The following is a 25,034-nucleotide window of genomic DNA, read 5'->3' as shown; positions in this document are numbered from 1 at the left end:
AAGAGGGGGTCCGGGAGGGGGGGATTTGAGCTGGAGCATATGTGTGTAGGGTTTTAGAAAATAGGTATTCGGGGTATATTATATACTAACATTTATATAATTGTAACTTCGCTGGATATACACGGTATACGGTTAAAATGTTATTATTGACTATTTTTGTTTTATCCTGTTTCTGTACTTGCATATATTTTAACCACCTTTACTGAAAGTTTCATTATACATTGTGTGTGAGTACTGACTTTTAATAAGTTTTGTTTTGCAATAATAAAAAAAATTAAAAAAAAAGAAATAAGTAAGGAACACATGTGACCACCTGGCTTGCTAATACTAAGTACATCTTTAAATGTCTGGTAACACACTTAGATTAGTTTGATATGAAGTACAATTAGGCCTGTTTACATTGTGGTAATAATTCTGAATTCATTGAAAGTTAGCAGACTTTGTGGTAAAGAAGATTAGTTTCACTTAAGGTGAAACTAGTCTTAATGATAACAGAATGTGTACAAGTGTAGTGGCCAAAATCCAAACAGGTTTGTCCTATAACCTATTTGAATCTTCCACTTGTAGGTTGGGAAGCAGTGTCAGACTCGCAGTCGCAGAACAGAAACCACTGCACGTTTTTGTTGTTCCTTTTGCTCTTTTAATGGTCCAGCAAGAACAAAATATGAAAACAATATCGTACATAAAAATAAAGCAAGAGATCCTAATAATCTTAGTAACAAAAAGGTTCCGTCTGCGTTGCGTGTCAATGACAGTATTGCTGCTGCCTGCTGCTCAGCCGTCACACGCCGCACCTGTGGCTTATAGCGTTAGCCCCGCCCCATTCACCTGAGCAAAGCGCCCCACTCACTGCAACAGAGAAATGTATTAATACAGGTTCACAATTAATCAAAACAAATAAGCTTGAATGCGGCTCTTACACCGGCCCCTAATTGTTCTCTAGGAATCAATTACTCAAACAAAATAAAGAGCCGTAAAACTATCAACAAATTAATTTAGAAAATATAGTATATACATTACATCCCTTGTTGATGTTGAAAGAAGAACTGTTATTCTTCATTCTTAACCGTATCCTAGGGCCAGAGGTTACTAGCACATAGCCTTAAAGTGGAAATGAAGCAGTGAGCAATGTGATCCTAGTTTGTTTGTTGTGTACCTTGTGTAAGACAGGGTTCTATAATCAAATGTGAAATCTATCTTATTTGTCTGAAAAATCAAATATAATATCCCTGTTTTCAACATGGGCGCCGCCATTTTGTTGCTGACGTCATGGCTGACGTCATGCCGCTGGTTTGGTGTATACACTGCTGATTAGCTGCCTATAGTGAATGGGTCAGTAAGTAAATAAAATGTTGCCTACAAAACAACGGGACCGCGGTGGTTCTGTTTGTATTGCTCCTGGCTGTTCAAACTAATTTTACCATGTGAGAGAGAGGAAAGTTGGTTAATTTCCACAAACTACCAGTGAAAAAAACAGTGTTGTTGGCATGTTGGCTCAGGCTGGCTGCACTCAGGCGGCGCGACCAGCCTGTTGGACAGGGAATGAGGATCTGCAGAGAACACTTCATTGCCTCGGATTATGTTGTTGGGGGTGGAAGGTTTGTCCAGAAGACCACTAATCAGCTGAAGCCTGATGCGGTTCCCTCGGTCTTCGACAGACAGACCGGCGTTAGCTCTCGGGACTCGGGAGCGATCGCTAGCTAGTTAGCACCAGCCGGGGCCGGCGTTAGCAACCGGGAGCGTCGCGGAGCATTCAGCCTGCTGGCTACCTAGATCCACTTCAACCAGCCGAGCGTCGGGAGCTCCAGCAGCTTGTCGATGTGCTAATAGCCTGGAGCCAGCTACCGTTAGCTTGCAGAGGCTCCAGCACACCGACAAGCTGTGTAGCCAGCTACCGTTAGCTTGCCGAGGCTCCAGCACACCGACAAGCTGTGTAGCCAGCTACCGTTAGCTTGCAGAGGCTCCAGCACACCGACAAGCTGTGTAGCCAGCTACCGTTAGCTTGCAGAGGCTCCAGCACACCGACAAGCTGTGTAGCCAGCTACCGTTAGCTTGCAGAGGCTCCAGCACACCGACAAGCTGTGTAGCCAGCTACCGTTAGCTTGCAGAGGCTCCAGCACACCGACAAGCTGTTTAGCCAGCTACCGTTAGCTTGCAGAGGCTATTAGCACACCGACAAGCTGTGTAGCCAGCAGGCTGAATGCTCCGCGACGCTGGTTGAAGTGGATCTAGGTAGCCAGCAGGCTGAATGCTCCGCGACGCTCCCGGTTGCTAACGCCGGCCCCGGCTGGTGCTAACTAGCTAGCGATCGCTCCCGAGCCCCGAGAGCTAACGCCGGTCTGTCTGTCGAAGACCGAGGGAACCGCATCAGGCTTCAGCTGATTAGTGGTCTTCTGGACAAACCTTCCACCCCCAACAACATAATCCGAGGCAATGAAGTGTTCTCTGCAGATCCTCATTCCCTGTCCAACAGGCTGGTCGCGCCGCCTGAGTGCAGCCAGCCTGAGCCAACATGCCAACAACACTGTTTTTTTCACTGGTAGTTTGTGGAAATTAACCAACTTTCCTCTCTCTTTCACATGGTAAAATTAGTTTGAACAGCCAGGAGCAATACAAACAGAACCACCGCGGTCCCGTTGTTTTGTAGGCAACATTTTATTTACTTACTGACCCATTCACTATAGGCAGCTAATCAGCAGTGTATACACCAAACCAGCGGCATGACGTCAGCAACAAAATGGCCGCGCCCATAATGCTAAATGCTTCAGAAATGCACACAACAAATCATTTTTTCTTAGAAACTGCTTATTTTTATAACGTAATTTCTTCTGTGGCTTATCTAAATACTAATGTGATGCTATGAATATGTATTTATCGCACTGCTTCATTTCCACTTTAAGGAGGGATCTTTATGATCGCTAGGTCAGTCAAATCAGAAAAAACTAAAAACTGTAATCCAAAGTGGCAAAGAGTGTATATCTCCATGTATCAGTCTATGGGTGTATATCTATGTATTAGTCTATGGGTGTACGTCTATGTATCAGTCTATGGGTGTACGTCTATGTATCAGTCTATGGGTGTATGTCTATGTATCAGTCTATGCTGTTCGTAACTATCAACAAATTAATTTAGAAAAATATAGTATATACATTACATCCCTTTTTGGCTGTTGAAAGAAGACCTGTTATTCTTCAATCTCCAGGAATGCGGCATAGCTTAGCTATGGGCCTATCAATAATGGATGTTTTCGTCTGGAGCTTCACTGCACGGGTCAGACCTCCTGCATCAGGCTTGGTCTCCTGTACTCTGCCTAGTGGCCACGACCCCCGTGGAGCAGTTGGGTCAACTACCAGGACGACATCTCCAATGTTAAAGTTTTTTTTCTTCTTTTTTTTTCTCACTGTGCTCCATTTCGGTCTTCCTTGGAGTAGCAGAAGGTATTCTTGTGTCCTGGCGTAGAGGTCAGATCTCTCGCAGAAGATGGTTTGTAGGCCTTCATCCAGTATAGGATCGATCTTACTGTTCTTCTGCACTCTGAATGGAGCGGTTTCCAGCACTGCCATTTCCACTGGGAAGGATTGCTTTTGAACATAGGTGATGACTGACCTCTCTGCCTGTGAGAGGTCTTCCACTGTGAGGAGCTGTCCACCAAGTGTGGTCCTGAAAGCGCCTAGCTCAGTGCTCACCTTTTGGCTGCTCGAGTGGGTGTGGCTGTGACCTGGGGAAAGCTCTTTGCGCTTTTTGACGGTCAACATCAGAGCATTCTTCCTAGTGTGCTCGTTATCAATGTACTTGAGTACTGTTTGGCTATCCCCGGCCCCTATGTGACCACATAACTCTGCTCTCTTCATATCTGCTGGGGTCTTGTCCTCTGCCCTCTTCATGTCTGCTGGGGTCTTGTCCTCTGCCCTCTTCATGTCTGCTGAGGTATTGTCCTCTGCCCTCTTCATGCCTGCTGAGGTCTTGTCCCCTGCCCTCTTCATATCTGCTGGGGTCTTCTCCTCTGCCCTCTTCATGTCTGCTGGGGTCTTGTCCTCTGCCCTCTTCATGTCTTCTGAGGTATTGTCCTCTGCCCTCTTCATGCCTGCTGAGGTCTTGTCCTCTGCCCTCTTCATATCTGCTGGGGTCTTCTCCTCTGCCCTCTTCATATCTGCTGGGGTCTTCTCCTCTACCCTCTTCATATCTGCTGGGGTCTTCTCCTCTGCCCTCTTCATATCTGCTGGGGTCTTCTCCTCTGCCCTCTTCATATCTGCTGGAGTCTTCTCCTCTGCCCTCTTCATATCTGCTGGGGTCTTACCCTCTGCCCTCTTCATATCTACTGGGGTCTTCACCTCCGATGCCAGGCTTCTGGATTTTTCCTCACAGGGACTCTGGACCGGTGTGGTGAGAACAGGCGCTTCCCTATTGGCTGCTGTGATGGCCTCAGAACCATGTGGCCAAGACACAGGAAGTCCCCGTCTGAAATGCACCTGCGGCGCCTCCCGTTGAGCAGAGGGGTGGGCTCCGTCCTTCTCTTGCGGCCCGGCTTTTGCGGGAGAAGTGAGGGGCGAGGCCTGTGGCTGAGGGCTGTCGGTGAAAGTACGGGGCCGCTTGATGACCATCGAGGTGGAGGACGGGAACTGGGCAGGGGGGTCCCTCGGGAACCGGAACTTCCTAAACGAAGACTGAGGCGTCGGTGACATGGGCATGACAGGTCGAATATTGTGCACTAGTCGGGGCTGGTGCTGTTCGTAAATGTCATCTTCTGGCTGAGCATCGGGCCAACTGTGAGCATTACCATCATTAACATTGAAAAGGGGCAAGTGATGTGCTCCTGCCTTGCTCCTAACAGCTGGAGCGCCTATGTCATATGGATTAATTGAAACATCTGGCTTTGAATATACCAGCGCGGTAGCTGCTGCTTCAGCCCGTGCAGGGCGGCACCTTTGTAATTCAATGTCTTTAAGATAGTCAATTTTGGCTGTGCTGGCTGCTATTTCACCTTGTAATTCTAATGTTTCTCTCTTTTTTTTTTAACATTTGTTCCTGTTTTTTTAACATTTGTTCCTGTTCTTCAATGGCATGTTTTTCTTGTAACATAGAAAATTTAGCCAATAAAGATAGTCTCTCTGCCTCCGCGTTGATGCGTAATGTTGAGGAAGAGGAGGAGTGGTGGGAGGAAGAGTGAGACCTCGTTGAGCGTGTGTCTGCCATCCTATTTGGATGCGCGCAGCTGCGCCTCATATGTCATTAACGGGCAGGTCTGCCTTATCTGAACTCGCCATTTTAATTCAGAATAAACAAATAAATAAATCCACAAGGTCTTCAACGTGTTTAGAAACAGTGGCTGGTTATTTCATTATCATTGTCTTTCTCAATTGTTTGTTTGGTTACAGCCGCACGCCAGGCCGGCGTTTCCTTGTCTCGATGCGCACAGCTGCGCCTCATCCATGTCATTAACGGGCGTCTGAACTCGCCATATTAATTCAGAATAAACAAACAAATGAATCCAAAAGGTCTTCAACAGTGGCTGGTTATTTCATTATCCTTGTCTCTCTCAATTGTTTGTTTGGTTACAGCCGCACGCCAGGGCGGCGTTTCCTTGGCTGCTCTCTTTATCCATGATATGTCACCAGCACAAAATAAAATATTCACTGTCCATAAACATCGTTATCAGAGGCAAACGTCCGTTTAGTAATAATCCTGGCATTTATTCCAAACGAATAATTATTCATGTGGCGTTGGTTTTTTGCAAACACATACCTCAATTATTTGTTTGCTTGCTTGTTTACAGCCGTCAGGCCGGCGTTTCCTCTGTTTGTAGCCGCGCGTCGGGCCGGCGCTTTTCGTTCCAGTTTGGACCCGTTTGATCCTCCAATCCTTTTTCGTTCCTTCGGATCCCTGTGATCCTCCAATAATCCGTGCTCTTCAATCGCAGCTTGTCATTGACTTGATGTAGTGGCCAAAATCCAAACAGGTTTGTCCTATAACCTATTTGAATCTTCCACTTGTAGGTTGGGAAGCAGTGTCAGACTCGCAGTCGCAGAACAGAAACCACTGCACGTTTTTGTTGTTCCTTTTGCTCTTTTAATGGTCCAGCAAGAACAAAATATGAAAACAATATTGTACATAAAAATAAAGCAAGAGATCCTAATAATCTTAGTAACAAAAAGGTTGCGTCTGCGTTGCGTGTCAATGACAGTATTGCTGCTGCCTGCTGCTCAGCCGTCACACGCCGCACCTGTGGCTTATAGCGTTAGCCCCGCCCCATTCACCTGAGCAAAGCGCCCCACTCACTGCAACAGAGAAATGTATTAATACAGGTTCACAATTAATCAAAACAAATAAGCTTGAATGCGGCTCTTACAACAAGTATAATGTGTTTAAATATGATATCTCTGGGTTCATGTAATTAATTATAATTCAAATATATGTATTATGAAATGAATACCTCAAATTGGGTTGTTAGATGATTTGGGTCTCTGACTAGAGAACAAAGGAAAGTATAGAGTTGGCTGTATAAGCCAAACCCCTATTTTCAAATCCAAACTTAGCAGGCCTGGCATTGGAGGAAAGGATTTGATGATGTCATTTTTGATGACATCATGCAGAAGGCTCTAGGTTTGGGATATAAGCTGGGGTGGGGTGACGGTGAGGGGGACTCTGAAACCCAACTCACCGAGGAGGAACCACACCCCATCTCTACACACCAACGCGGGCAGAGGAGGATCAACGGACAAAGGACATCACTTTTGGAGGGAAAAACAGAACTATACTTTGTTCACTAGCCAAGAGAACAAAGCCATCAACAATTTATCAACTATCATTCTTTAATCTGATTTCTTAGATAGGGCGAGAGCGGCATAGTGCTCCGGTACCTTGAATCTTTTATAGCATTCTTTATTGTAATTTGTATACACTCTTAACTTTGATTAAACAGCTGTTGTTAACTACCCTCTTCTCCTCCTGATTCCTCCTGCTGCACCGCTGATCGTCATAACAAAGACCCTCAAGTCTTTGTTTAAAGTATTTTCCAGGGCTTTAAAGTTTTTGAATCACAACGCAGAGCAGATTAGAGCAGGTTCTGATACATCTCTAGAACCATATAGCTTGGGAAAATACTACACTGCTTTGTCTGGTTATCCGGTTGGTCTGGTTACAACAACAACAACAACAACAACAACAACAACATCTTTGACTAAAACCCCTCTCTGCTTCTCCCCAGGAGCCAGGGCACAGCTGGACGGTGAGTTCTGCTTTCATTATTTCTTTCGATTCAATTCATTCGTTCTTTCAAATCTACTCCATGCATTCATTCATTCATTTTCCCCTGCTCAAAGTAACCATTATGATGTATTCATTCATTCATTCATTATTGAACACACTAAAGGTGTAGCTTTCTAAACTAGAAATCACTGAAACTAGAGCTGGAACTAGAGCTATTAGTAAAACTAGAGCTGAAACTAGAGATATCACTGAAACTAGAGCTATTAGTAAAACTAGAGCTGAAACTAGAGCTATTAGTAAAACTAGAGCTGAAACTAGAGCTGAAACTAGAGCTGAAACTAGAGATATTAGTACAACTAGAGCTGAAACTAGAGCTATTAGTAAAACTAGAGCTGAAACTAGAGCTGAAACTAGAGCTGAAACTAGAGATATTAGTAAAACTAGAGCTGAAACTAGAGCTATTAGTCAAACTAGAGCTGAAACTAGAGCTGAAACTAGAGCTATTAGTAAAACTAGAGCTGAAACTAGAGCTGAAACTAGAGCTGAAACTAGAGCTATTAGTAAAACTAGAGCTGAAACTGGAGCTGAAACTAGAGCTGAAACTAGAGCTATTAGTAAAACTAGAGCTGAAACTAGAGCTATTAGTAAAACTAGAGCTGGAACTAGAGCTGAAACTAGAGCTATTAGTCAAACTAGAGCTGAAACTAGAGCTGAAACTAGAGCTATTAGTAAAACTAGAGCTGAAACTAGAGCTGAAACTAGAGCTCTCACTGAAACTAGAGCTGAAACTAGAGTTCTCACTGAAACTAGAGCTGAAACTAGAGCTCTCACTGAAACTAGAGCTGAAACTAGAGCTGAAACTAGAGCTATTAGTAAAACTAGAGCTGAAACTAGAGCTGAAACTAGAGCTCTCACTGAAACTAGAGCTGAAACTAGAGCTATTAGTAAAACTAGAGCTGAAACTAGAGCTGAAACTAGAGCTATTAGTCAAACTAGAGCTCTCACTGAAACTAGAGCTCTCACTGAAACTAGAGCTATTAGTAAAACTAGAGCTAGAGCTGAAACTAGAGCTGAACCTAGAGCTGAAACTAGAGCTCTCACTGAAACTAGAGCTGAAACTAGAGCTGAAACTAGAGCTATTAGTAAAACTAGAGCTGGAACTAGAGCTGAAACTAGAGCTATTAGTCAAACTAGAGCTGAAACTAGAGCTGAAACTAGAGCTATTAGTAAAACTAGAGCTGAAACTAGAGCTGAAACTAGAGCTATTAGTAAAACTAGAGCTGAAACTAGAGCTGGAACTAGAGCTCTCACTGAAACTAGAGCTATTAGTAAAACTAGAGCTGAAACTAGAGCTGAAACTAGAGCTCTCACTGAAACTAGAGCTGAAACTAGAGCTATTAGTAAAACTAGAGCTAGAGCTGAAACTAGAGCTATTAGTAAAACTAGAGCTCTCACTGAAACTAGAGCTCTCACTGAAACTAGAGCTATTAGTAAAACTAGAGCTAGAGCTGAAACTAGAGCTGAAACTAGAGCTGAAACTAGAGCTCTCACTGAAACTAGAGCTGAAACTAGAGCTCTCACTGAAACTAGAGCTATTAGTAAAACTAGAGCTGAAACTAGAGCTGAAACTAGAGCTCTCCCTGAAACTAGAGCTGAAACTAGAGCTCTCACTGAAACTAGAGCTATTAGTAAAACTAGAGCTGAAACTAGAGCTGAAACTAGAGCTCTCACTGAAACTAGAGCTGAAACTAGAGCTCTCACTGAAACTAGAGCTGAAACTAGAGCTATCACTGAAACTAGAGCTGAAACTAGAGCTCTCACTGAAACTAGAGCTATTAGTAAAACTAGAGCTGAAACTAGAGCTGAAACTAGAGCTATTAGTAAAACTAGAGCTGAAACTAGAGCTGAAACTAGAGCTGAAACTAGAGCTCTCACTGAAACTAGAGCTGAAACTAGAGCTGAAACTAGAGCTCTCACTGAAACTAGAGCTGAAACTAGAGCTGAAACTAGAGCTCTCACTGAAACTAGAGTTGAAACTAGAGCTCTCACTGAAACTAGAGCTGAAACTAGAGCTGAAACTAGAGCTCTCACTGAAACTAGAGCTATTAGTAAAACTAGAGCTGAAACTAGAGCTGAAACTAGAGCTCTCACTGAAACTAGAGCTGAAACTAGAGCTCTCACTGAAACTAGAGCTGGAACTAGAGCTCTCACTGAAACTAGAGCTATTAGTAAAACTAGAGCTGAAACTAGAGCTGAAACTAGAGCTGAAACTAGAGCTCTCACTGAAACTAGAGCTATTAGTAAAACTAGAGCTGAAACTAGAGCTGAAACTAGAGCTCTCACTGAAACTAGAGCTGAAACTAGAGCTGAAACTAGAGCTCTCACTGAAACTAGAGCTGAAACTAGAGCTGAAACTAGAGCTCTCACTGAAACTAGAGCTGAAACTAGAGCTGAAACTAGAGCTCTCACTGAAACTAGAGCTGAAACTAGAGCTGAAACTAGAGCTGAAACTAGAGCTCTCACTGAAACTAGAGCTGAAACTAGAGCTGAAACTAGAGCTCTCACTGAAACTAGAGCTCTCACTGAAACTTGAGCTGGAACTAGAGCTCTCACTGAAACTAGAGCTATTAGTAAAACTAGAGCTCTCACTGAAACTAGAGCTGAAACTAGAGCTCTCACTGAAACTAGAGCTATTAGTAAAACTAGAGCTAGAGCTGAAACTAGAGCTGAAACTAGAGCTGAAACTAGAGCTGAAACTAGAGCTATTAGTAAAACTAGAGCTGAAACTAGAGCTCTCACTGAAACTAGAGCTGAAACTAGAGCTATTAGTAAAACTAGAGCTGAAACTAGAGCTGAAACTAGAGCTGAAACTAGAGCTGAAACTAGAGCTCTCACTGAAACTAGAGCTGAAACTAGAGCTGAAACTAGAGCTGAAACTAGAGCTCTCCCTGAAACTGGAGCTGGAACTAGAGCTATTAGTAAAACTAGAGCTAGAGCTGAAACTAGAGCTGAAACTAGAGCTGAAACTAGAGCTGAAACTCTGAAACTAGAGCTGAAACTAGAGCTGAAACTAGAGCTCTCCCTGAAACTAGAGCTGAAACTAGAGCTGAAACTAGAGCTGAAACTAGAGCTCTCCCTGAAACTAGAGCTGAAACTAGAGCTGAAACTAGAGCTCTCCCTGAAACTAGAGCTGAAACTAGAGCTGAAACTAGAGCTGAAACTAGAGCTCTCACTGAAACTAGAGCTGAAACTAGAGCTCTCACTGAAACTAGAGCTATTAGTAAAACTAGAGCTAGAGCTGAAACTAGAGCTGAAACTAGAGCTGAAACTAGAGCTGAAACTAGAGCTCTCCCTGAAACTAGAGCTGAAACTAGAGCTGAAACTAGAGCTCTCCCTGAAACTAGAGCTGAAACTAGAGCTGAAACTAGAGCTGAAACTAGAGCTCTCACTGAAACTAGAGCTGAAACTAGAGCTATTAGTAAAACTAGAGCTGAAACTAGAGCTGAAACTAGAGCTCTCACTGAAACTAGAGCTGAAACTAGAGCTATTAGTAAAACTAGAGCTGAAACTAGAGCTGAAACTAGAGCTCTCACTGAAACTAGAGCTATTAGTAAAACTAGAGCTGAAACTAGAGCTGAAACTAGAGCTGAAACTAGAGCTCTCACTGAAACTGGATCTGAAACTAGAGCTGAAACTGGATCTGGAACTAGAGCTCTCCCTGAAACCCGAGCTCTGCCCTGTCTGTCTGCAGCCTGTGGCACGGCGCCCCTCAGCAGTAAGATCGTGGGCGGGGAGGACGCTCCCGCGGGCACCTGGCCGTGGCAGGCCAGCCTCCACAGGTCCGGCAGCCACTTCTGCGGAGGGTCCCTCATTAACAGCCAGTGGGTTCTGACCGCTGCTCACTGCTTCCCAAGGTGAGATCCAGTTCTGGTGCACATGAACATTCCTCTCCCACCTTTAACCCTTTCACTGCCACACTACAGATGGTTAAACCTTTACTATCACACTACCGACGGTTAGTAAAGGGTTAACCTTCTGTAGTGTGGCAGTGAAAGGGTTAACCTGCTGTTGTGTGGCAGTGCAAGGGTTAACCTTCTGTGTATTGTCGCAGTGAAACGGTTAACCGTTTGGTAGTGCGGCAGTGAAAGGGTTAAATAAAAGAAAACCCCTTGTATGTCCGTCTTTCACCAGTGAAGAAAAACGAGCTCATATTCAAATTGGCGGCCGTGTATTTTTGTGGTTCCACGTTGGGATTGTGAACGGGTATGGGGCGACCAGATCCTACGGCCTTCTACAGAGGCACAACTGAGAGCATTCTGACTGGACGCATCACCGCCTGGTATAGAACCCGCTCTGCCCTCAACCGCAGAGCGCTGCAGAGAGCCGTACGGACAGCACAGAGTGGATGCGTGCTTCCCTCCATCCAGGTTATATACAACGGACAGCGTGTCAGTCCAGGCGGTAGCCAGTTACGGACCAGCTAGCCCAGCCGTTGGCCAAAAACACCTCTTCGGAAGTTTTAAGCGAGGCTAGCGGCCGGTAACTGCTTCCATTCGTTTCGGCTAAGCAAAGCTAGAAATTGGTATCTATCTTCTTGTCTGACTCTGGAGAAAAGAATAAGCGCATTTCCCATAATGTTGGCGTGTTCCTTTAACACGGATGGGATGTAAACATTACGAAAGCAAAAATGGACTTTGCAAAGGTTTTATCGGGTAGGATTTATTCAGCCTGTAGACTATAGAGCAACCTTTTAGATATGAAGTGCTATTGTAAAATGTTCTTGTTAATCAGTGTTGCCATATCAACATTAAGTTTAATTATGACACCACATCAAAATGTAAATCTGCAACAGATCTGTAATTCCATTCCATCCATATAGGCAACATGCATAGCAATAGTTTTAATAACCATCTTCCTCTTATAATTATATAAAGGTGCTATACAGGAATGCTGTGGTCTTTCTGAGATGCTTGCTTGCCATACCTGAACACATTCAGCCTTGTCTGCATCATCCGTTACGTTTTCTCATGTTTGGTCTCAAAATGGTGTTTTAACCCTTAATGTTCGGCAAACAACAACAGACTGACCCTTCTGATTGGCTCTGACCCTGAAATATCCCTGGTATATCAGTCAAACTACCATAAATAACAGGCTGTGCAACAACTGCCAAAGGCGGTGAAAGAGGTAACTCAGCATGGGGATGACACTTGGGGATGAGAGGACACTTCAACATTTCCAAAAAGGGTTCTCTCTTACACACTTGCTAGCATGCCATTGGTTTAGATACCGCATGCCAATGGTGGCACTCGCGCCTAAGGTTGCTGACCCCTGCTATAGAGCAACAACAGAAAACTGTCTATTTGGATGGAAATGTAAATCTAACTACGTATAAAGGAAGGAATCTCTGTCTATGTGTCTGTCTGACTGTCCTTTGCATATCTCGAGAAGCATTCATCCGATCGACTTCACACTCGGCCGTTGTATTCTGGAGGACCCAGGGGAGTAGAGTCTAGAATTTGGTGCCATTTGGCCTGATGGTGGCGCTATAACAACTAACGTTACGCATATCTCGAGAACTGGTCATTCGATCAACTTCACACTTGTCAGGTGTATTTGGTCGAATTTGGTGCCATTTGGCCAGATGCCAGCTATGACAACAAGCTACATTTTGGGCTGCATTTCCGGGGGCCAAGCAATCGGGCATGCGTTCCGAAAGAGCACACGCTCCGAACGGCCACGCTCCGAACGGCCACGCTCCAAACGGCCACGCTCCGAACGGCCACGCTCCAAACGGCCACGCTCCAAACGGCCACGCTCCGAACGGCCACGCTCCGAACGGCCACGCTCCAAACGGCCACGCTCCAACCGGCCACGCTCCGAACGGCCACGCTCCAAACGGCCACGCTCCAAACGGCCACGCTCCAAACGGCCACGCTCCAAACGGCCACGCTCCGAAACGGCCACGCTCCGAACGGCCACGCTCCAAACGGCCACGCTCCGAACGGCCACGCTCCAACCGGCCACGCTCCAAACGGCCACGCTCCAACCGGCCACGCTCCGAACGGCCACGCTCCAAACGGCCACGCTCCGAACGGCCACGCTCCAAACGGCCACACTCCAAACAGACACTGCACTAGCATTAAACAAAAGGAAGCTGTTTTCAGGAAAACTCTGTTGGGTACCTTTAACCGTATTAAAGGTCCATACCAGTCTTTTTCACACGTGGGTTCCAAGTCATTCAAGTAATTTACTTTCCTGAAAGGTTGCTCTATTGTGCCTTCTTCTTCCTTAGATACTGTATTGGGTACAGTGGCTCAGGAAATAGAGCGGCCTTCTGGTCAAGCAGTTAGACTGTTAAACACTCATTGACTGTCCCCTCACGTGCACCATGCACTTACCACTGCACTTGATAATCTCTGATTACCACCCATTATGCACTTTATTATTTAAAATATTCTGTTATGTACAGTGTTATGTGTTATGTGTTCATGTATGTATTATGTACTACGGTCTGTGGGAGCTCCCCTGAAATTTCGTTGTATACTGTGCAATGACAATTAAAAGTCTATTCTATTCTATTCTATTAGAAGGTTCCCGGTTCAATTCCATCTCCTCCTGGCCGGCAGCGCGTCGAAGTGTCCTTGAGCAAAGACACTTAACCCCTAACTGCTCCCGATGAGCGGGTTGCCACTTTGCCTGGTCGCTGGACGTGAGGCGTGACATTGTAAAGCACTTTGGATAAAAGCTGTTATGATATTATTCATCGTCTCTTACTCTCAGCGCCAGCACGTCGGATCTCGTGGTGTACCTGGGCCGGGACACCCAGCAGGGCTTCAACGTGAACGAGGTGTCCAGGGCGGTGCTGCAGATCCTCAAGCATCCCGACTACGACACCCCGGAGAACGACAACGACGTGTGTCTGCTCCAACTCTCGGAGCCCGTCGACTTCAGCGACTACATCAGGCCGGTGTGTCTGGCGGGGAGCGGCAGTGACTTCAGCGCCGGGACCACGAGCTGGGTGACCGGCTGGGGAACCGTCAACAGCGGCGGTGAGTCACATGACCAGTTCACAGAGGGAGATCACCAGGGCTGGAAAGTACTTGAGTAATTGTACTTTGTTACAATACTTAAGTACTGTTTTGGGGGGATTTGTACTTTACCCGAGTATTATTAGGTTTGTATACTTGTACTTTTACCCAACTCTGTGTTGCAAAATGCTGCGTTGAATGATGAGGTGAATCAATTAGATTAGATTCAAATGTATTGTCGTCATACAGCACAAGTACAGTACAACGAAAAGAGGCGTGGCATCCATCCAGAGTGGAGATGTAACAGTAAAGTGCAATAGTAATATACAATGTACTGGGTGATTAAACTGGGTATAAAATATATAAATGAGCTAATAATAGTGTTAATCATGTGAGTTGTAGTATTAATATGTACAGTGAATGATACAGGTATAAAGACACTATGGTAGTAATTGTCATACTGGCCAGCTGCGTAACTAGTAAGAGTAGGTAAGGGATATGTACAGATATAGATATAGTATCTACAGATATGCAAAAAGGATTACATGCAGGTATGTACAGACAGATATTGGTATATACAGTCAAATATATATATATATATATATTATATATATATATATTTTATATATATATCACTGAGGCTGCAGTGGGTTTACAAACCAGAGACTCCCACTAAGTGGTACGACTAGTAACGGGAACGCCAACTACATGATATAGAGCGGAACACAGAGTTCAGGAGGCAGGAAGTACTTTTTAACCCCTGTAAGAGGCATCTGTTCGGAGAATAATTCAGACTGAAGTAAAAAAAAAGAAAATTATTTCAGTGTGATCAAACCTCTGTAACTCTATTACAGTAGCATTCGGAGTGATTCTTTCTGTTGTGGAAGAAGATTCAGAATGTTTCCTTTCAAAAGAGGCCAGACTCATTGTGCTATAAATGGTTCAAGGATAGTTTTCAAATAACTTTGGGTATGCAATTGACAGGCGTTAAAGTCAATCTTCTTCATCTTCTTCATCTTCTTCATCTTCTTCTTCTTCTTCATCTTCTTCTTCTCCAGTGTCCCTCCCCTTCCCACAGAGGCTGCAGGAGGTGGATGTGCTCATCATCTCCAACACCCAGTGCAACTCCAACTATAATGGAGGAATCACAGACAACATGCTCTGTGCAGGTGTCCCCGAGGGCGGAAAGGACTCCTGTCAGGTGAGCCTGCAGCGGCCAGAGGGGAAACATATTAAATAATATTATACCTGCCGTACCTGCCAGGAAGAGAGACTGTGTGGGTATCAAACAGGAGGAAAGACTGTCAGGTTTTAAACTGTGTGGGTAGCAAACAGGAAGAAAGACTGTCAGGTTTTAAACTGTGTGGGTATCAAACAGGAGGAAAGACTGTCAGGTTTTAAACTGTGTGGGTATCAAACAGGAAGAAAGACTGTCAGGTTTTATACTGTGTGGGTATCAAACAGGAGGAAAGACTGTCAGGTTTTAAACTGTGTGGGTATCAAACAGGAAGAAAGACTGTCAGGTTTTAAACTGTGTGGGTATCAAACAGGAAGAAAGACTGTCAGGTTTTAAACTGTGTGGGTATCAAACAGGAGGAAAGACTGTCAGGTTTTATACTGTGTGGGTATCAAACAGGAAGAAAGACTGTCAGGTTTTATACTGTGTGGGTATCAAACAGGAGGAAAGACTGTCAGGTTTTAAACTGTGTGGGTATCAAACAGGAAGAAAGACTGTCAGGTTTTAAACTGTGTGGGTATCAAACAGGAAGAAAGACTGTCAGGTTTTAAACTGTGTGGGTATCAAACAGGAGGAAAGACTGTCAGGTTTTATACTGTGTGGGTATCAAACAGGAAGAAAGACTGTCAGGTTTTATACTGTGTGGGTATCAAACAGGAGGAAAGACTGTCAGGTTTTAAACTGTGTGGGTATCAAACAGGAAGAAAGACTGTCAGGTTTTGAACTGTCTGGGTATCAAACAGGAGGAAAGACTGTCAGGTTTTAAACTGTGTGGGTATCAAACAGGAGGAAAGACTGTCAGGTTTTATACTGTGTGGGTATCAAACAGGAAGAAAGACTGTCAGGTTTTATACTGTGTGGGTATCAAACAGGAAGAAAGACTGTCAGGTTTTAAACTGTGTGGGTATCAAACAGGAGGAAAGACTGTCAGGTTTTAAACTGTGTGGGTATCAAACAGGAGGAAAGACTGTCAGGTTTTAAACTGTGTGGGTATCAAACAGGAGGAAAGACTGTCAGGTTTTAAACTGTGTGGGTATCAAACAGAAGGAAAGACTGTCAGGTTTTAAATTCAGTGGGTATCAAACAGGAGGAAAGACTGTCAGGTTTTAAACTGTGTGGGTATCAAACAGGAAGAAAGACTGTCAGGTTTTAAACTTTCTGGGTATCAAACAGGAGGAAAGACTGTCAGGTTTTAAACTGTGTGGGTATCAAACAGGAAGAAAGACTGTCAGGTTTTATACTGTGTGGGTATCAAACAGGAGGAAAGACTGTCAGGTTTTAAGCTGTGTGGGTATCAAACAGGAGGAAATACTGTCAGGTTTTAAACTGTGTGGGTATCAAACAGGAAGAAAGACTGTCAGGTTTTAAACTGTGTGGGTATCAAACAGGAGGAAATACTGTCAGGTTTTAAACTGTGTGGGTATCAAACAGGAAGAAAGACTGTCAGGTTTTAAACTGTGTGGGTATCAAACAGGAGGAAAGACTGTCAGGTTTTATACTGTGTGGGTATCAAACAGGAAGAAAGACTGTCAGGTTTTAAACTGTGTGGGTATCAAACAGGAGGAAAGACTGTCAGGTTTTAAACTGTGTGGGCATCAAACAGGAAGAAATACTGTCAGGTTTTAAACTGTGTGTGTATCAAACAGGAGGAAAGACTGTCAGGTTTTAAACTGTGTGGGTATCAAACAGGAAGAAAGACTGTCAGGTGTTAAACTGTGTGGGTATCAAACAGGAAGAAAGACTGTCAGGTGTTAAACTGTGTGGGTATCAAACAGGAGGAAAGACTGTCAGGTTTTAAACTGTGTGGGTATCAAACAGGAAGAAAGACTGTCAGGTTTTAAACTGTGTGGGTATCAAACAGGAGGAAAGACTGTCAGGTTTTATACTGTGTGGGTATCACACAGGAAGAAAGACTGTCAGGTTTTATACTGTGTGGGTATCAAACAGGAAGAAAGACTGTCAGGTTTTAAACTGTGTGGGTATCAAACAGGAGGAAACGCTGTCAGGTTTTAAACTGTGTGTGTATCAAACAGGAGGAAAGACTGTCAGGTTTTAAACTGTGTGGGTATCAAACAGGAAGAAAGACTGTCAGGTTTTAAACTGTCTGGGTATCAAACAGGAGGAAAGACTGTCAGGTTTTAAACTGTGTGGGTATCAAACAGGAGGAAAGACTGTCAGGTTTTAAACTGTGTGGGTATCAAACAGGAGGAAACGCTGTCAGGTTTTAAACTGTGTGTGTATCAAACAGGAAGAAAGACTGTCAGGTTTTAAACTGTGTGGGTATCAAACAGGAAGAAAGAGTGCCAGGTGTTAAACTGTGTGGGTATCAAACAGGAGGAAACGCTGTCAGGTTTTAAACTGTGTGGGTATCAAACAGGAAGAAAGACTGTCAGGTTTTAAACTGTGTGGGTATCAAACAGGAGGAAACGCTGTCAGGTTTTAAACTGTGTGTGTATCAAACAGGAAGAAAGACTGTCAGGTTTTAAACTGTCTGGGTATCAAACAGGAGGAAAGACTGTCAGGTTTTAAACTGTGTGGGTATCAAACAGAAGGAAAGACTGTCAGGTTTTAAACTGTGTGGGTATCAAACAGGAGGAAAGACTGTCAGGTTTTAAACTCAGTGGGTATCAAACAGGAAGAAAGACTGTCAGGTTTTAAACTGTGTGGGTATCAAACAGGAGGAAAGACTGTCAGGTTTTAAACTGTGTGGGTATCAAACAGGAGGAAAGACTGTCAGGTTTTAAACTCAGTGGGTATCAAACAGGAAGAAAGACTGTCAGGTTTTAAACTGTGTGGGTATCAAACAGGAAGAAAGACTGTCAGGTTTTAAACTGTGTGGGTATCAAACAGGGAGAAAGACTGTCAGGTTTTAAGCTGTGTGGGTATCAAACAGGAAGAAAGACTGTCAGGTTTTAAACTGTGTGGGTATCAAACAGGAAGAAAGACTGTCAGGTTTTAAACTGTGTGGGTATCAAACAGGAGGAAAGACTGTCAGGTTTTATACTGTGTGGGTATCAAACAGGAAGAAAGACTGTCAGGTTTTAAACTGTGTGGGTATCAAACAGGGAAGAAAGACTGTCAGGTTTTAAACTGTGTGGGTATCAAACAGGGAAGAAAGACTGTCAGGTTTTAAACTTTGTGGGTATCAAACAGGAAGAAAGACTGTCAGGTTTTAAACTGTGTGGGTATCAAACAGGAAGAAAGACTGTCAGGTTTTAAACTGTGTGGGTATCAAACAGGAAGAAAGACTGTCAGGTTTTAAACTGTGTGGGTATCAAACAGGAGGAAAGACTGTCAGGTTTTAAACTGTGTGGGTATCAAACAGGAGGAAAGACTGTCAGGTTTTAAACTGTGTGGGTATCAAACAGGAAGAAAGACTGTCAGGTTTTAAACTGTGTGGGTATCAAACAGGAAGAAAGACTGTCAGGTTTTAAACTGTGTGGGTATCAAACAGGAAGAAAGACTGTCAGGTTTTAAACTGTGTGGGTATCAAACAGGAAGAAAGACTGTCAGGTTTTAAACTGTGTGGGTATCAAACAGGAAGAAAGAGTGTCAGGTTTTAAGCTGTGTGGGTATCAAACAGGAAGAAAGACTGTCAGGTTTTAAACTGTGTGGGTATCAAACAGGAGGAAAGACTGTCAGGTTTTATACTGTGTGGGTATCAAACAGGAGGAAAGACTGTCAGGTTTTAAACTGTGTGGGTATCAAACAGGAAGAAAGACTGTCAGGTTTTAAACTGTGTGTGTATCAAACAGGAGGAAAGACTGTCAGGTTTTAAACTGTGTGGGTATCAAACAGGAGGAAAGACTGTCAGGTTTTAAACTGTGTGGGTATCAAACAGGAAGAAAGACTGCGAGGTTTTAAACTCAGTGGGTATCAAACAGGAAGAAAGACTGTCAGGTTTTAAACTGTGTGGGTATCAAACAGGAAGAAAGACTGTCAGGTTTTAAACTGTGTGGGTATCAAACAGGAAGAAAGACTGTCAGGTTTTAAGCTGTGTGGGTATCAAACAGGAAGAAAGACTGTCAGGTTTTAAACTGTGTGGGTATCAAACAGGAAGAAAGACTGTCAGGTTTTAAACTGTGTGGGTATCAAACAGGAAGAAAGACTGTCAGGTTTTAAACTGTGTGGGTATCAAACAGGAAGAAAGACTGTCAGGTTTTAAACTGTGTGGGTATCAAACAGGAAGAAAGACTGTCAGGTTTTAAACTGTGTGGGTATCAAACAGGAAGAAAGACTGTCAGGTTTTAAACTGTGTGGGTATCAAACAGGAAGAAAGACTGTCAGGTTTTAAACTGTGTGGGTATCAAACAGGAAGAAAGACTGTCAGGTTTTAAACTGTGTGGGTATCAAACAGGAAGAAAGACTGTCAGGTTTTAAGCTGTGTGGGTATCAAACAGGAAGAAAGACTGTCAGGTTTTAAGCTGTGTGGGTATCAAACAGGAAGAAAGACTGTCAGGTTTTGAAGTATATTTAGTTATTTTGCAGACGACACAACCCTTAAAGGATAACTCCAACATTTTGGGAAATTAGCTTATTTAACATCTTCCCTGGAGTTAGACAAGAAGATACATACATTTCTTGTCTCTGTGCGTGCATTTAGCTTTGGGAACAGATGCTCCGTTAGCATAGCTTAGCTTCATCACTGGAAGTGAGGCAGGACAGTACCCTGACGTTCCCTACAGGTTTGTTGATATTCTCATTCCTTCAAAGGATCTGAACCGATTGAAGTTTATGGATACCATGACTTAAAATCCTCTTACCTTGACGATTAAAAGCCTCCCCAATTTAGAAAACAGTAATCCAATGGCTGGTATTGATAATATACTACTAACTACTGGACGCTCGGAGCTAACCGGAGCTAACGCAGAACAGGATGTGTAAAGCAAATATAATGACTTCCTTTCTGGGGTTTTCAAAATAAAAGTGCGACGTTTATAGCAGCGGAAAACGTTTATTTTGTACATTATCTAACGTTAACACGAACCTAAACTAACGTTACAACTAACCTAAAGTTAGTTTAGGTTCGTGTTAACGTTAGATAATGTACAAAATAAACGTTTTCCACTGCTATAGACGTCGCTCTTTTATTTTGAAACCCCCCAGAAAGGAAGTCATTGCTCTCGTTATCTGCTTGAGTGTCCGGTTAGCTCCGTTAGCGTGCAGTAGTTAGTAGTATATCAATACCAGCCATTGGATTACTGTTTTCTAAATTGGGGAGGCTTTAAATCGTCATGGTAAGAGGATTTTAAGTCATGGTATCCATAAACCTCAATCGGTTCAGATCCTTTGAAGGAATGAGAATATCAACAAACCTGTAGGGAACGTCAGGGTACTGTCCTGCCTCACTTCCAGTGATGAAGCTAAGCTATGCTAACGGAGCGTCTGTTCCCAAAGCTAAATGCACGCACAGAGACAAAAAAGGTATGTATCTTCTTGTCTAACTCCAGGGAAGATGTTAAATAAGCTAATTTCCCAAAATGTTGGAGTTATCCTTTCATGCATAACACATCCTTCTTATGCAGGGAGATTCGGGAGGCCCACTGGTGGTAAAACAGAACCAGGTTTGGGTCCAGGCTGGAGTAGTGAGTTTTGGCCGTGGTTGTGCTCTGGCTGAGTTCCCAGGAGTCTACGCCCGCGTGTCCCGGTACCAGAGCTGGCTCAAAACACAGATGGACGGCGTTGCTGGTTCCGCTAACCTCTTGTCTCGCTCCATCTCCCTCCTACTCTCCTTTATACCTCTGCTCTTTTCCTTGTACCTCTTCTCATGAGAGCTCAACAGCATGATAACACTGCTGTCAAAATGAAGGAAAAAAAACGAATTTCCCCCGTAAAGCCCCCCATGACATTATTTTTGGCCTGATCCAAAGGGTTCTAAAGAGTTAAATTATTTAAGTGCTAGTAATTATTATTATTATTATTTTTTTTTTTTACTTTTCAAATATTATTATTATTATTTATTCGAAAATGTTGGGGTAATAGAAATACACATATAAGAATAAAAAGTATAATAGATAATAAAAAAAGATTAAAGATAAAAAATAAAGATGAAAGTCTGATCTGAGGTGAGAAAGCGGTGGCCTAAAGGTTAGAGAAGCGGGTTTGTGACCGGAAGGTCGCCGGTTCGATCCCCCGGACCGGCAGGTAAATTCTGGGCTGGGATAGTGAATGAACAACTCTCTCCCATACCCTTAACACCAACCGCTGAAGTGCCCTTGAGCAAGGCACTTAACCCCCAACTGCTCGAGTGGAGTTGCTCAGTGGCCAACGGTGTCAGACTGTGGTTGTACTGGGCAGCTCCCAGGTGTGAATGGAACTGTGTGAATGTGAAGCAGCTGAAAAAGAGCATTTTCTAGCCTGTACACACAATAACAATTAAGGGACATCATGCAATCAAACCAACACAAAACACATCTATCGGCCACAAGGAACACAATGAGCTACAGCCACAAGAACACGAAGTCCATTCAAATGTAAATGTTATTGCTACAGTTTGTCATGTGTAAATGTTATACTGTATATTATGTTTACCTGATGAGCTGGAATACATTTGCACTTAAACGCCTTAAAGGTAGAATCTCTAGGCAAAAGAGCCCTTCTTGGTATTGTGCTTAGTTTACATTTCTGTGTAAAGAAAAATGTGTGGGTTGGATTCCAGTGGGTATAGAGGGGAGGGGCTGCTACTGCTGGCCAATCAGACTCTAGAGAGAGGTCTGGACACGTTCACACTGTAATAAGATACTAAACTCCAACCCTCACCTCAGACTCTATAGAGAGGTCTGGACACGTTCACACTGTAATAAGTTACTAAACTCCAACACACCTCAGACTCTATAGAGAGGTCTGGACACGTTCACACTGTAATAAGATACTAAACTCCAACCCTCACCTCAGACTCTATAGAGAGGTCTGGACACGTTCACACTGTAATAAGATACTAAACTCCAACCCTCACCTCAGACTCTCTAGAGAGGTCTGGACATGTTCACACTGTAATAAGTTACTAAACTCCAACCCTCACCTCAGACTCTATAGAGAGGTCTGGACACGTTCACACTGTAATAAGTTACTAAACTCCAACACACACCTCAGACTCTATAGAGAGGTCTGGACACGTTCACACTGTAATAAGTTACTAAACTCCAACCCTCACCTCAGACTCTATAGAGAGGTCTGGACACGTTCACACTGTAATAAGTTACTAAACTCCAACCCTCACCTCAGACTCTATAGAGAGGTCTGGACACGTTCACACTGTAATAAGTTACTGAACTCCAACACACACCTCAGACTCTAGAGAGAGGTCTGGACACGTTCACACTGTAATAAGTTACTAAACTCCAACACACCTCAGACTCTATAGAGAGGTCTGGACACGTTCACACTGTAATAAGTTACTAAACTCCAACACACACCTCAGACTCTATAGAGAGGTCTGGACACGTTCACACTGTAATAAGTTACTGAACTCCAACCCTCACCTCAGACTCTATAGAGAGGTCTGGATACGTTCACACTGTAATAAGTTACTAAACTCCAACCCTCACCTCAGACTCTATAGAGAGGTCTGGACACGTTCACACTGTAATAAGTTACTAAACTCCAACACACACCTCAGACTCTATAGAGAGGTCTGGACACGTTCACACTGTAATAAGTTACTAAACTCCAACCCTCACCTCAGACTCTATAGAGAGGTCTGGACACGTTCACACTGTAATAAGTTACTAAACTCCAACACACACCTCAGACTCTAGAGAGAGGTCTGGACACGTTCACACTGTAATAAGTTACTGAACTCCAACACACACCTCAGACTCTATAGAGAGGTCTGGACACGTTCACACTGTAATAAGTTACTAAACTCCAACACACACCTCAGACTCTATAGAGAGGTCTGGACACGTTCACACTGTAATAAGTTACTAAACTCCAACACACACCTCAGACTCTAGAGAGAGGTCTGGACACGTACACACTGTAATAAGTTACTGAACTCCAACACACACCTCAGACTCTATAGAGAGGTCTGGACACATTGCTTTGGATAAAAGCGTCAGCTAAATGACTAAATGTAAATGTAAATGTAAATGTAATAAGTTACTAAACTCCAACCCACACCTCAGACTCTATAGAGAGGTCTGGACACGTTCACACTGTAATAAGTTACTAAACTCCAACACACACCTCAGACTCTATAGAGAGGTCTGGACACATTCACACTGTAATAAGTTACTAAACTCCAACCCTCACCTCAGACTCTATAGAGAGGTCTGGACACATTCACACTTTAATAAGTTACTAAACTCCAACCCTCACCTCAGACTCTATAGAGAGGTCTGGACACGTTCACACTGTAATAAGTTACTAAACTCCAACCCACACCTCAGACTCTATAGAGAGGTCTGGACACGTTCACACTGTAATAAGTTACTAAACTCCAACACACACCTCAGACTCTATAGAGAGGTCTGGACACGTTCACACTGTAATAAGTTACTAAACTCCAACACACACCTCAGACTCTATAGAGAGGTCTGGACACGTTCACACTGTAATAAGTTACTAAACTCCAACACACACCTCAGACTCTATAGAGAGGTCTGGACACGTTCACACTGTAATAAGTTACTAAACTCCAACACACACCTCAGACTCTATAGAGAGGTCTGGACACGTTCACACTGTAATAAGTTACTAAACTCCAACCCTCACCTCAGACTCTATAGAGAGGTCTGGACACGTTCACACTGTAATAAGTTACTAAACTCCAACACACCTCAGACTCTATAGAGAGGTCTGGACACGTTCACACTGTAATAAGTTACTAAACTCCAACCCTCACCTCAGACTCTATAGAGAGGTCTGGACACGTTCACACTGTAATAAGTTACTAAACTCCAACACACACCTCAGACTCTAGAGAGAGGTCTGGACACGTTCACACTGTAATAAGTTACTAAACTCCAACCCACACCTCAGACTCTATAGAGAGGTCTGGACACGTTCACACTGTAATAAGTTACTAAACTCCAACACACACCTCAGACTCTATAGAGAGGTCTGGACACGTTCACACTGTAATAAGTTACTAAACTCCAACCCACACCTCAGACTCTATAGAGAGGTCTGGACACGTTCACACTGTAATAAGTTACTAAACTCCAACACACACCTCAGACTCTATAGAGAGGTCTGGACACGTTCACACTGTAATAAGTTACTAAACTCCAACCCACACCTCAGACTCTATAGAGAGGTCTGGACACGTTCACACTGTAATAAGTTACTAAACTCCAACCCTCACCTCAGACTCTATAGAGAGGTCTGGACACGTTCACACTGTAATAAGTTACTAAACTCCAACACACACCTCAGACTCTATAGAGAGGTCTGGACACGTTCACACTGTAATAAGTTACTAAACTCCAACACACCTCAGACTCTATAGAGAGGTCTGGACACGTTCACACTGTAATAAGTTACTAAACTCCAACACACACCTCAGACTATATAGAGAGGTCTGGACACGTTCACACTGTAATAAGTTACTAAACTCCAAC

The 25,034-nt window shown here is 43.6% G+C and overlaps 1 protein-coding gene across 3 annotated transcripts in view; it reads left to right on the top strand.

Annotated features, from left to right (window-relative positions):
* LOC311237757 (serine protease 33-like) overlaps positions 1-23,742 on the top strand; it is a 52,355-nt gene extending 28,613 nt beyond the window's left edge. Inside the window, exons 2-7 of one of the 3 annotated variants that reach the window (XR_014620308.1) lie at positions 7,205-7,225; positions 10,958-11,120; positions 13,987-14,255; positions 15,293-15,435; positions 20,997-22,182; positions 22,775-23,742. Coding sequence is in view for 1 of the 3 variants with exons in the window: in XM_084325735.1 (XP_084181861.1) it covers positions 7,205-7,225; positions 10,958-11,120; positions 13,987-14,255; positions 15,293-15,435; positions 20,997-21,242 (842 nt within the window). In the remaining 2 variants the exon portion in view is untranslated. Of the gene's footprint in view, positions 1-7,204; positions 7,226-10,957; positions 11,121-13,986; positions 14,256-15,292; positions 15,436-20,996; positions 22,414-22,774 lie in introns of those variants that run through there. The other 2 variants (XR_014620309.1, XM_084325735.1) reach the window with 2 other exon arrangements.
* The last annotated feature ends 1,292 nt before the right edge of the window (positions 23,743-25,034 follow it).

Source organism: Notolepis coatsorum (genome assembly GCF_963971535.1).
Source record: "Notolepis coatsorum genome assembly, chromosome: 12".
In the NCBI taxonomy this organism is placed as follows: Eukaryota; Metazoa; Chordata; class Actinopteri; order Aulopiformes; family Paralepididae; genus Notolepis; species Notolepis coatsorum.
This window is presented reverse-complemented; position numbering and strand designations above follow the sequence as displayed.